The sequence below is a fragment of the Pseudochaenichthys georgianus genome, chromosome 18 (genome assembly GCF_902827115.2).
Source record: "Pseudochaenichthys georgianus chromosome 18, fPseGeo1.2, whole genome shotgun sequence".
Taxonomy (NCBI): domain Eukaryota; kingdom Metazoa; phylum Chordata; class Actinopteri; order Perciformes; family Channichthyidae; genus Pseudochaenichthys; species Pseudochaenichthys georgianus.
In genome coordinates, this window is record NC_047520.1 from 13,555,730 (window position 1) to 13,569,426 (window position 13,697).

At 42.7% G+C, this 13,697-nt stretch overlaps 1 protein-coding gene across 2 annotated transcripts in view; it reads left to right on the forward strand.

Annotated features, from left to right (window-relative positions):
• Positions 1-13,697, forward strand: part of nlgn2a (neuroligin 2a) — a 191,418-nt gene that overhangs the window by 74,884 nt on the left and 102,837 nt on the right. For both annotated transcript variants that reach the window (XM_034106624.1, XM_034106625.1), the window contains exon 2: positions 2,324-3,182. In XM_034106624.1, the coding sequence (XP_033962515.1) occupies positions 2,687-3,182 (496 nt within the window). In that variant the 5' untranslated portion in view covers positions 2,324-2,686. The remainder of the gene's footprint in view (positions 1-2,323; positions 3,183-13,697) is intronic.

Consider the following 13,697-nt stretch of genomic DNA (forward strand, 5'->3'; position numbering starts at 1 on the left):
CGCCCACATCGCGCGGCCCGCTCTGCTACGATAGGGTACACTCCCAGGCACATGGCTGCGTGGGTAGAACAACAAAGTCCATACTGAGAGGAACAAAGGCAGCCACCAATACATTTAGGTTGAACGCACTGTACCAAAAGAACACTGAGCGATTACAGATGCTACGCACTCGCTCGCAATTACCGCTCTGTGAAAGGACACAAATGTGTTTTCACCACACTCACACTTGTACATTACAAAACGTTATTATCACGTTGAATGAGCGTCCCTATTTGTATGTCTTACATCAGTGTGAGTGAGACTGGTCGCATGAGCCCATACACTCTAATTATCTGTCGTCATGCTTCAGGACACTTAACTTTCACATTTTAAATGGCTCTATTGAGAGTGGGAGAAATGCAACGAAAACGAAGAGTCGCTTCAATGGATGCTGGCGATGCACTAAGACGGTTAATGATGGCTTAAAATGGGACAATTATGGCGGGTTATAAAGCAAGAAAGGGCGTTAAAAAAGAGATCAACGGTGAGTTTAAATCAGATATCATGACAAAAAGAGTGGGTGAGAACATGAAAGGGATTTCTTTTTTCTGCACCGTCTGCATCACTGCAAGGGTGATCGCCCCCTACCATTACATAACGCCACGCAACAATGTTATGACGGCATAATCTCCTGCATGCGTCGTGCATTTCTGACATGGGGATTTGCACTTTTCCGCAGTAGATTACGTGTGTGTGTGTGTGTGTGTGTGTGTGTGTGTGTGTGTGTGTGTGTGTGTGTGTGTGTGTGTGTGTGTGTGTGTGTGTGTGTGTGTGTGTGTGTGTGTGTGTGTGTGTGTGTGTGTGTGTGTGTGTGTGTGTGTGTGTGTGTGTGTGTGTGTGTGTGTGTGTGTGTGTGTGTGTGTGTGTGTGTGTGTGTGTCTCTGTCTCTGTCTCTGTCTCTGTCTCTGTCTCTGTCTCTGTCTCTGTGCATGCAGCCCGAAAGGGTCCTGGGCAGTCCTAAGCTGCTTACATGCGCACAGTATTGCCCTTTGACCTTACTGGGCAGTGAAAGGCTCACCCTTATCTCTAGCCTCCACTCCTCGTCCACGCAGTCCGTTGTATTTCTATCTCCAGAAGCGGCGCTGAAAGCCTTTTAAGAAATGAACCATAGATATTGAGGCATCAGAAGCCGGGTTGTTGAAGTAAGACTTGCTGTAGACTACATTAGCTCCCTGCTGAGATGTGGTAGGGGTAACCCGGGTAAGCTGGCAGGTTCAACACAGTTCAACAACAAGGATTTGGAGTGTATCCTCACACATGTCAAATGAGGACAGGGTGGACATGTCCAATGTAGGGTTTCATGCAGACAAGTAGGACTGCTCATGTTGACATGTGCACTCGAAATAGAGTAAACATGACATTTCCATGGGTTAGATTATGTAGCAAAAACCAGAGGAAGTAGAATCAGTTTGCATTCGATAGTTCCTACACGCAGGGAAACTGTGTTTCTTTTCAACCTGTGATGCAAGGATGACCACAACATGTTGATCATCACCAGTGTTGGGCAAGTTACTTCCAAAATGTAATACAGTACATATTACTGTCTTTTTTAAGTAATAAGTTACATTACAATATTACTGTCTCTGAAATGTAATGAGTTACACTACTTTTATATAACTTTTGAGTTACTTTCACCAACATAATCTCAAAAGAATGGCTAGGTATTTTAAATGCTGAAATGTGGTTTAGTGCAGCTCATTATACATCCGGTGAAGGGCGATGTGGTATAGCATAACAACTGTGTAGGCCCTTAGGCTACTAACAACTTGTATTACACGGCTTAGTGGAATACTCGATTCTGATTGTAACTTCTTAACTTGTGACACGTTGTTATACTGCAGTACAGACCACTGTCAAGGACTATAATGAAGGTTGCTAAGGAGGATCAAGAAAGAGGAAGGAAAAGAGGTTAAAAGACGGAGCGCTGGACGTCAGATAAATCACCAGGAGAAGGCAGACAGGAAGTAAACACCAACAGGAACACGGAATGGGCTCTGTAGTTTGCTTAGTATATGGCCGTGTACATACATTACTGTAACTTCATTGTGTATTTTTGACTTGATCACTACAACGCTGTCTGTAGAGGGCTTTTCATCCCATTGCTTTTATTTCAGGAACAATATTTCACTTGGAAACAGTTGAAAGGAAAATGTTCCTCCAACAACATCTAATGGAATATATCTGCTTTAGATAAACTAGAATCTCTCTTATCCTCCTTCTCTCTTACTATTATTTCTTTATGTATCACTGTGCTTTAAATATCCTCCTTCTCTGTTTCTTTCAGAATTCCGCAGCTGTAGAAAACAATCTGGATAATGGGGGACCAATAGGGATTAAACGAAACAGAACCATGGCGAGGGAAGCGTTTCAGATCCTTGTTGCTCTGAACCAACACTGACCTGGCACCCACACCGAGGTCAGGCCTCCTCCTCCGACACCCCGAGGACCCTTCTTTCCCCCAACAGCTGCTTTGCCCTCCATCTCACTGTTACTCAGCACTCCTGGTCTTGATCAAACCTTCAAAAAAGCTCCACATGGTCTTTTAGGGTTAGGGGTGCTTCCAGACTGGTGGTTATAATCCCATATAAAGGACTGTAGTTCTCCAGAACAGACTATAAGCAGTTGGCTGAACAGTACGCATCCAACCATGCAACCTCTTCCACTTGCTCGAAGTAAACAAAGGCAACAGGGTTTGTTGTCCAGGACGCTACCCCTTAGTCTCATGGCAGACTGGTGCCTAATGGGTGTGCTCGGCCTCATCCTGCTCTGCAGCCTGGCTTCGAGCCAGAAAATGGACCCTTCCAAAAACCCCATAGTCACCACCAACTACGGCAAGATCCGAGGCATCAAGAAGGACTTGAACAACGAGATCCTGGGCCCTGTAGAGCAGTACCTGGGCGTCCCCTACGCCACGGCACCCATCGGCGACCGCCGCTTCCAGCCGCCCGAAGCCCCAGGATCCTGGCAGGAGATCCGCAACGCCACCCAGTTTGCCCCTGTGTGCCCTCAGAACGTCCACGGCGTGCTCCCGGAGATTATGCTTCCCGTTTGGTTCACGGACAACCTGGACGTGGCGGCGGGTTACATCCAGAACCAGAGCGAGGACTGCCTCTACCTCAACGTCTACGTGCCCACGGAGGATGGTGAGTGGACTTTATTACATGGAGGATTTAGGGGGAGGCTGGGAGATGAGGGATTTAGTGGGTAACAGTGTACAGAATGAACAGATGATTGACTGTTCGCTAAGCACCATCGCCTAAGTTACTTTTGCTATGCCTGTCAAGCTTTCCGTCCTCCTTGATTTCAGACAAGGGCAGAACAATTCTCTTCTAGTTTCTCGCCAGTCACCGTCTATTTTTTCGGTTGAATTCAAGCTGGCAGGTAGGAGGTGGTTGGAAATGACTTTTTAATGTTTCCAGTTAGCTCGTATAAAACAAGAACCCTGTCAACATACGGAGTAATCAAGAGCTTGACAGGCCTGACATACCCAGATACCGTTGCTAATCTATCATTGGACAATCACTTTTCAGTGTCAGGGTTTAGCGAACAGTCAATTAGGACTACTCATAAGGGCGAGTAGTCATGGAAAGTTCACCTAATTTGAAAAACATGCCTTGTGATTGTTTTAATTATTTTGCAGGTTCATTACTTTACACTTTAAAAATTGCATATGAAGGGGTGTGTGTGTTTCATACAAAGGGAACAATATTTAAAATATTCCATTTTGGGTCAAAGAACTGTTCAATTTGGTTTTCACATTACATCCCATTCAAGGTGTTCTAAAGCAAGAGAACAAAGGCCAGGACTGAATCAGTTTCCAGGGGCTTTATAAGAAAAGGATTAGGTGATATTTGATTTTTCATACTTTTTGTTACCGTCAAGAACCCTCTTCTCTCATCTCAGATCTTTCCGCGGACCTTTTTGTCTGCCGGGGTTCTGTGTTAGCCAAAAAAATTACCATTTTGTCGTCGTGTGCACTCTCTCTTTGCCTATCTTAAAGCGTGTTTCACATTTGTCTTTTCATTTCTATATCTAAGCTGCTCAAAGCCATAACCTTTCACGGAGAGAAGGCTGTAAGAATCAAGTTTCCTATGCGGAAATCTTTTTTGGTTTGACCTCAAACAACTAAAAGTCTTCAGAAAGAGCACATATTATAACTCAAGTTTTGACATATACAATTCAGCTAGAAAAGAATACCCCACCTCGCATAGGAGAATCAATATCAACGTGTATGTCCATTTGTATTCTTCTATGCCTCTCTTGCTGTCTATGTGCACATCAGTGTTCATGTCAGTGTAGTGAGGAGCCACTGATTTCCTTTTTTTTCACTCCAACACATTTCGGCCTATCTGTCAGCACTTCCATCACTCGGCTGGACTTTTTTTGTAGCCCCTCACAGCTCAACACCCTTCCTTCCTGCCTTCCTTCCTTCCTTCCGCCTCTCTACCCCCAACACCACAGCTCTCAGCACCCCGTCATTGCCACTTATAGCTGCTCGGGCACGTATAGTGCACTATACAGTCATTTCCCACGGCTTGTTTTTACAGTATTTTGTGTTATACGACCCTGTGGAAATACAAGTGCCATAATACAGAGAGTCGCACACAATCGCTAACACACTGTCTCTTTGGTGTACAGTGCACTCTCTGGAAATGTCACACAGGTGTAAAATAGTGGCGTTCATTCCTTAATTTGAAGCATCAACGTAACATTATCAGCATAACACAATATCAGTGAGGGTGTGGGAATATGCTTTTTGGGCTATTCCCTTTTCCCTTTGTTTACTTCCGTGACAAAGTGACATCACTATGTACTACTCTATTGGGCAGCGCTCCAACACATTGTACTTGATAGGCTTAAAGGGTGGAACATCTCTAAGTGGTTGACCAATCACAACAGAGCCGTCCTGCTAACCAATCAGAGCAGACTAGGCTCTGGTTTCAGACAGAGGGTGAAAAAAGGTGCTGCAGCACAGGCAGTATGAGAAAAATAGTAATTTGAGCATAAAAGCGCCCCTTTAATTAAATACACACATAGTTTTAACATTATGGCTTTATTTATTGTTAAAAACACATTCACATATGAATTTTTTTTTGTACGTATCCCTCTTTATATCGCTGGTTGATTGATGTTGGTCAGGTCAGGCATGACATTGCTAGCCTCAGCACTCCAGGGTTGTCTTTCTCCTTGCTCCTCCTTTCCTCTGCTTCTCCTCCCGCATTGATTTTAAGTCTCTTTTTTTTGTACACGTCCCGCTTGGGAGGGAGGGGAGGAAAAGAGGAAAGCAGAAAAGGTTTTGGGCAGCAGATCAAAAAATCAGCCCTGGCTCGCTGTCCACAGGGACACACCACACCACATGAAGCTGAATATGTTCACATACTAACACACCCTCGCCCTTTTCTCTCGCTGGTGATTCCTCTTCTATCCTGCATGCTTTTAAATAATGAACATTTCATCTTGAAGTCTCCTGTGGCCTTTTACTCGTTTCCTTTTTATAGGGTTAGAATCCTTAACAAAAAACTTCCTCATGTTAAGTGGATTAATCCTGCAGAATTACTTCTTAATGCTCCCATCAGTGCAAATGGAGGAAAGTGGGACACACTGACATGAATGTGTGTTTGTTCACAGATAAACAAATACTTTAACATTTGGCAGTTACTCATGGCTCCTTAATTAATACTTAAGTACTTAGTAGGATGCTAAGCTAGTCATGTGTTGTCATTTATTCATTAATTCCATGGTGGTCTGGTTAAATATGTGTAATACTTAAGGGGAAAAAAACAAGAAATGGAACATGACTTAATGAATCATTATTATGTTATGACCGGCCCGTTGGCCACAACAGAAAAACCAGGAGAGACGCTCAAAGTTTCCAACAATCTCCACACTTTATTCGGCAACACCAAAAAACAGCAGAGTGTGGACGAGGGGAAAGGATCACGGTCAGTTCCTCCGCAGCAGGCTTGGAGAGAGTCATGACGGGCTGTAACTCCGGGCAGCTGGGCTTTAAGTAGCACCTCCGGCCAGGTGTCCCCGATCACGCTGATAGGACCTGCAACAACATTCACACCCTCACAGGCCCCAGGCTCTGGGGCCGTCACAATTAATATATGTTTTAATAAATAGAGAAATTATGTTACGTTATACGTGCAAATACATAATAATCAGTTTGACCCAACACATTTATTTTGGGGTATTTTTTTGCGGTATCCCCTAAGTTCGTTCAATAACGGATAGTCTTTGCTTCGCTTTACCAGTAACTCTGCAATACATCAATGGTAATTGGAATACCACTGTAATGTAAATCGTTGACTACAAAGCCAGCTAGTTTCTGTGTCCCTGTGGTAAAACATCAGGCCTTAAGACCCAGGGGAACTGGTTAAACCCTCTGGCATGTTACTCGCTCTTCGGAAAGGGGAGGGAGGGGACTGTGCCGGTTCCCCTGCAGATGACATCCCATAAATCATAGCGAGAGGTTTTCATCTGGCTCCTGCAGAGTCACAGTGGATCGATGGAAGAGGGGAAGGGGAGGGAAGGACCGGCCGATGCTGCTGCCGCGCCTCAGGCCCCGCAAACTAACCGCGTGTTCTCTCAGCAGTCAGCAGCCATTAGCTCAGAGCAAGGCTTCATGGTAAATAAGTAGCCAGGGCCCAGCATCCCTTAAATGAGAACTGGCTATAAAAACATACAGGATCTCGTATGGCTGCCCATTGCACAATTAGGCAGAGGGCATAGGAAGGATAGATAAACCATCACTTTGATGTTAGATATGGATTGCTTCTGAGTGTGTGTAGAAAGGCTTACTGTATCTTGTCAGTAGACTCAAAACCCCTGCTGAAAAGTCTACACCAGCTGTGTGGTCTCTTACTCACTGTGTGGAGTCCAGGCTTCAAAACATTGAGAACCGTGACCTTTTATTCTACAAGCTTCCCACACATTTTCCGACCACATATCAAACAGTGCTCTCCATTCTTCCTTTGATTATTTTGCATAAGGTTATCTTTTGCGAAGATTATTTTCCAATACAGGGAATCACATTTGAAATGCACCATTTCCTAAAGGAAGTCATAGTTTTTGTTTTTGTCTATTCTTTCCTTCCTGTTCTTTCATACATCTTCCTGCCAATCCTAGTGCCAATTTCTGATTGGCACTAGGACAACAACCCAAGACAAGCTTTCAGATGACCTCTTTGTTAAAAAACAATGAAAAGACTTCTCTGAGGCATCTAAATATGATACTAGTGCAGTGGTTGGTATTTTGCATATCAATAGTTTCCATTTTAACTTTTGTTTGTTTGTTCCTTTTCCTGTAGTGTGTTATATAGGTTTGTGTGCATGTAAACTCCCAAAGTTCCCTCCAGAAGGAGTTTTGCTCCCACACCCCCCCCTGCCTGAAAAGCCTTCATGGAATAATGACATCACTATGTAACACTCGCACTTGTATTGGCTAGCGCTACAACATAGTGTACGTGATAGGCTAATGGGCGGGACATCTCTAAGCGGTTGACCAATCGCAACAGAGCTGGCCAGTCAACCAACCAGAACAGACTGGGCTCTGGTTTCAGACAGAGGGTGAAAAAGGTGCTGCAGCACAGTATGAGAAAAATAAAGACCTTTTTGGACATTAAAGCATGGAAACATGTCCCAGTACAGGCACTACATACTAATATGAACCTGCAAATTAGCCCTTTTTAAGGATGGAATTCAGATTTAAAACAAACAAAATAAAAAGGACCTTGAACAAACAGATTGATTCCACAACAATAAGAATAACTTTATTGGTGGTAGGCTGCAGTTTAACCCTGATACGTCTTTACAAAATGCTTTTTAAGTGGCAAGTTCTATTCAATTAGCTCTGTCGGAGGAGGATACACATCAGTTTTGCCAGATAATCCTGGGGGATTTGAACCGCTAACCTCAGCGTTGTCAGCTTCTTGGGCTGCGCCACAGGGTATGAGCTTCGGGCCTCATACATTATGCCAGCCGATACTTCATCTATCTCCATGCATCAAACTCCCACATCTCCCCATCTTGCAATGTTTTAATTTTCTGAGCAGATTCATCAATACTAACACAATAATGCGCACGGGCGGCGGAGGGCTGCGCTGCGGCATGGGCATCGCCAAACGGCTCGAGATGAATAAATAAATAAAAAAGATAAAACAAACAGATAAATAATGGAAAAAGAGAGAGCCTTGCCAACATACACAGCAGTGGAAATATGATACATATTGCTTGTGATGCCAGAAAATACCTTGATTATTCTGCTCCATCTGTTTTTTTAATGTCATCTCCTTCTACTGATACCCTAACCCTGAAGAACACAAATTGGAGAAAAAGGGAGGGGCAAATAGAATACCTTCTTTCTGCAGGCGGAATACACTTCCATTAAATGAACAATTGCAGATACCTACAGCCTGTAGCTCCCAAAGGGACTTGTTAAATATCCTCAGTCTTTCTTCCCCCTTACCCACACGTTGTCTGTGATGTACTCGCTAGAACTGAAGGAGACAAAACGTAGGCGGTGATCAAAACGACAAGGAGATTTGAAGTCGTATCATTATCATTTTACAGAAGATGGAGGTCAGAGCTTCTCCTGCCTCTGGTCCAACCCTTACAAACAAATCTGACAGAATCCATCTTTGCTCTTGCGACTGCTCTCTTGCTTCATCCTCCATTCCTCTCTGCTCCACCCTGAGGCGCAGTGGAGCAGACTCCGAGTGGCCCGCTCGCTCAAAAGGCTTTGTCTTACTCCGGGAGGTGGGGGAGGCCGAATGAGAGAGAATCAAATCAGTCGGGGTCAGTCACTCGCTTTGATCTTTCCCATTCATCTAGGACAGCAGAAAAGGCTGGTGGCGGCTACAGTACACAGGGGTGTTTAAAACTCTGACAAAGAATAACATTAAGAAAGTTTGTCCCTTTTTAAAGATGTTGCTTTTCTGATACTACACCATAGGGCATAGGCCTCCTCACTCAAAGTTGTTCAGTGATAGCAATATCTTCAAAGTCCTGCCAATTTAAGATAGGGATCCTTTTAGCTAGCTGGAGATTTTTCAGGGGGTTTTTATATCTGGTATGATTGATCTTGTAAAATAGTGCCCGAGGACTCTTTCTTCAAATTAGTAATGCTTTTTCGTACCGTAGTGCACTTGCGTCAGCATTTATGCTACGTGACCTTCGATGAGGTTGTCGCTACAGGGTAGAAAAGATAAATTACAAGTCCCAATCGAAGCAACCTTTTGTTTATATTTTGGAGACATTGGTCAGAAAACGCCTGCCTTCATTCGCGAATAAACAGAATTCGGAGATCAGCAGTGTTGAGGAAAAGGCCTTGTATTCCTACTTTCTGATTTGACTTAAATAGTGGTCCACTTCCGTGTTTTGGTACCGTTGGTTTATACAGATGATGTGAACTGTACCAGTACCCCTAACTCATCGTTACACAACCTCTTTAAGTGGCCCCAAAAGACGAACCGTGCCTGGGTTTGATGCACAGTTTTCACACTAAACCAACAAAACTGGACTTTGGGTCCAAGTGTGCTCGGATTTAGGCCTGAGTCTCTGATGTAAAAGCCTTCTTGGATACTCGACAGTTATTTTTACTCAACATGTCAGTAAAGATGGCAAGACATTTCCCCGGGGTTGGCTCAAGTCTTTCTCTGTTTGATATTACCAATCACGTGCACAGTAACATCACTCCTTCCAGCACAGATCTACAATATCCAACACGAAACATGGGCTGAGGGATTTTTAAATTGCTGACTGCTAAGCCGGTGTAGCCCGTAGGTTTGATGGACTGTTGCAACGGAGGAAAGTTTATTATAAATACTGAGGCTGACGAATGATAACTGTGAGGAGAAAGAGGAGAGTTGGGCAGATCCCGGATCAGTCTGTCCGATTTGATGTATTTTCTGTGAAATTCCTGGAGTTTAGGAATGTCTTATGGTTTTAAAAGTTTTGAAATATGAGTTCATTAAAGTACATTTCTTCTTGCATCATGTAACGCTGTCAGCAATCCTGCAGGGAATCATCTTTTCAAAGTAAAGCGCGACATTAGAGATACATAGTGTGCCATAGTATTCATTTATCAAACAGGCATTTGTTGATAACATGACAAAAGTTAAGGTATTTGAACAAGCAAGCAATGTATTAATGGTTGTCAACAAATTAAAAAGACATTTAGAGATAAATAAATAGAGATGAAAATAAAACGAGACACTCTTTCGACATCATCAAAATCAATATCTAAAGTTAAAGTTTTAATATTTCTCAAAGATCTGTACAGTATTTCGTGTTATGATATTAATAGTAAAACAAATATTTTGAGAAATCTGACTGCAGTTATACCAGGGGTCTCAAACTCAAGGCCCGGGGGCCAAATCCGGCCCGCGACTTCATTTTATGTGGCCCCGCAAGTGCTTGCAAAGAATATAATAAGTTTATTATACGGTTACATGCCACTTTACAGAAGCAGGTTGCCCATAAACTACATGTCCCACAATGCATCTCGTTTTATGACATGGCACTGAAGAGACTTGCAATTATTTGCCCTGGACTTCTGCTTTCAGACGTAGTTAATTACTAAGCTATTATCCTATCCAATAATAATCTAATTCAAAGGCAATAATGTAATATAATACATTATTTTATATATATATTATGTATTTATATAGTTACAACCGGCCCTTTGAGTGCAACCTTTATGCGAATGTGGCCCGCGATGAAATTGAGTTATACAGAGACCAATCGTAATATTTGACAACTTTTCAACAATTAATAAAATCACTTAAAATCAAAAAGGGGCTACGTGTTGAATCAAATAAATCCAGAAAAACATCATATTGCAGAGGCTGCTTTTAAGATGATTTTCTCTTCTTGGCACGCCACCTTTCAATTTATCTTAGAAACGAACAAAGACTTTCCTTCGGTTTCATAAAAGGCCATCCTCCAGATTCCAAACTGTGCCACTCTGACACGCTTTCCTAGTCATTTACAGTTGCTAAGCTTGATCAGAAGTCAATGTTCTTTCCAGATCGTACACATTTAAAACCATTGAACTGACCTGAGTAATGTCTTAGCCCCCATTTTAATTAAGTGTAACTGTGTCAAAATAATCTCCTCATAATGACTCTAATAGTAGGAATGATTTGCTTAATTTACTCCGTATCTTTACTTATTGTGGCTGCGCGAGGATGTGGCGCTTTCATAATGCGATTACATCACTGAGACGGAGAGAGATTATGATATTGATCCCATTTTGATGCCTTCAGTTAGGAGTATGGTTAGTGAGAGGCATTGAAACGAGCACCAGGGAGGGAGGATGAAGGAGTGCAGAATGTAGATCCAAGGATGTGGGGAGGGGGTTGTCTTGGCAACCATCCACCACTTCCTGTATCTTCCTGTCAGGGCGCGCATCAAAGGCTGCTTGCATTTTGCCTTTCCACTAGACTCTGAATGAAGGAATTAGCGAGGGCTCAGTTCCAGCTATTTATAGCCTGTAAGCCCGAGAGAGGGAGAGAAAGAGGGAGTGTGTGTGGACGCGTGTGTGGACGCGTGTGTGGACGCGTGTGTGGCTTTTTCTTATTCAGTGGGTGTGTGTGAATGCATGCACATCACATGATCTTAAAAATCGCAGTCAGCGGTGTGTTTTTACCCATTTTGTCGCGTTCATGTGGGTCATCGGTTTGATCCACTGTCCTCCCTCCATCTTTCTTTCTCCCTCAGCTTATTTTATTCCTCTTCTTCATGCATTGCAACCCTTTTCGTTGAACCTCTCTTCACTTTACATTCCACGCCGCATACCGTTTTCCTTTTTCTCTTTTTACCACCTTCAATTGTCCCAGCTTCCCATCATCATGCCCATATGTTTTGGATGAGCAATGAAGGCAGAAATAGGATTTATCTGTAACCAGTGCATTTAAATGATGGCTTTAGCCTCAGGAGAGTGAATTGACTTTACAACAGTACTTAAAGAATAAGCTCCCAGGCTTTTGACTACGCATGTTCTTTTGGCTTTGCTTCTGTGGCAGCGCTCCGGCACAATCTGGGATATCATCCGATTTCACTCGGGGATTGATTAAGGACGTCTAATGGGATTCGATGAAGCCCGATGTACTCGCTCCTATTAATGAAACATTCCATTATAAAAAGGCTCAGGTGGGACAGCGGTTCAGACACAGTCATCTAAAGGAACACCTTCTGTCACAGCTTTCTGACACGGACTTTCTGATCAAGTCTGTCTTTAAATGTCACACAGGTGTTTTCCAACTCATTAAAAAGACTTGAAAGCTGTACAGTATTATTTATATATTGATATATTTAGTAATACCAAAAAATGGGACACTAGCTAACTTATTTATCAATTTGTATTTAATTTAAACATGCATTGACAAAGCTACAGAATATATACAGTTACACTGTATCCCCTGTTTGATAGCTGGATATTTACAAACTTCTATATCAAAAAACTCCCAGCCAGGCTGCGGGTGTGTGTGTGTGTGTGTGTGTGTGTGTTCGGGCTGAGTTTCGCTGTGTCTCGCTGTCTTGCAGACGGCCACTGAGCTCACAGGGAGGGGGGGGCAGGAGCTCCAACAAGCCGTTTAGGACAGAGAGTGAATACACATACTACACAGAGATGCTGTATGAGAAACCAATGTGAGTTTGGAAAATTGCACAATATAAATCGATTCTAGTCGACCTCAACAATGGAATTATGATCAGTAGAAATGGCAATGACATGGGACCTTTAAGGTTTGTCTTTTTGCCATCCCCATCTTTTTTATATATTACAGGGATGAACTTAATGCTGAAAAATATATATTTAGCTGTCAAAAACTCTGTTGTAGTGACCTGTCAATCACATGGTAGCCCCTCCCTAAAACCTATAACGTGTATTTCACTCTGAATAGGACCATCATTGTGTTGACAAAGACCTTAATGAAGCAATTCAGACGTTGAACTCATTTTCAGTTACAAAGTTTTAATATAATTGAAGTGAGAATGAGGGTAATTCTTTCGTAGACTTCTATACAACCAGACCTCTATTAGAGTATTAGAGTCAGGGTTTTCTTTCAATACCCTTCCACTTGCTATTTACTTGTTTGTTCCAGGGAAAATGTCCAAGTGTATTGGTTATATATTAAACCTAACATTCTCTTGTTGTTAAGTTGTTGCTTTTCATGTTGTATCCCATATAAAGTTGTATGTATTCGTAGTTCTTTAGTGACGCATTCTCTGCCGAACTTCAGCTAACCTTTCCTGTGTACTTCAGGATAAACAGCCTTCAGCTTTGTCATATAACATATAGCCCGATTGAAAAGTCGTAAATTGTCCTCAGCTCTCGGTGCGTTTCCCTCTTATAATTAATCCTCCGGTTTATTGATACAGTTCACATGCGGAACTGCTGAGTCGGCCCTTTCAGGACAGCATGGTCAGCTATTCTGTTACCATGTTGTTGATGAGACCGAGCCCATTTTAAAATGACTGAGCAATGCTGTGCAAAGGAGATAAGCTCGGGTATAGAAACCGGGGAGTTCTATTGAGTTGTAGTATTTAATTGAATGATATTGATATACTTATGAATAGAATGTATTTTCACTTTTATAGAAAGAAGAACATCTTAAGGATTACAGTACACACTGGACCTCTTACAGGGTCATA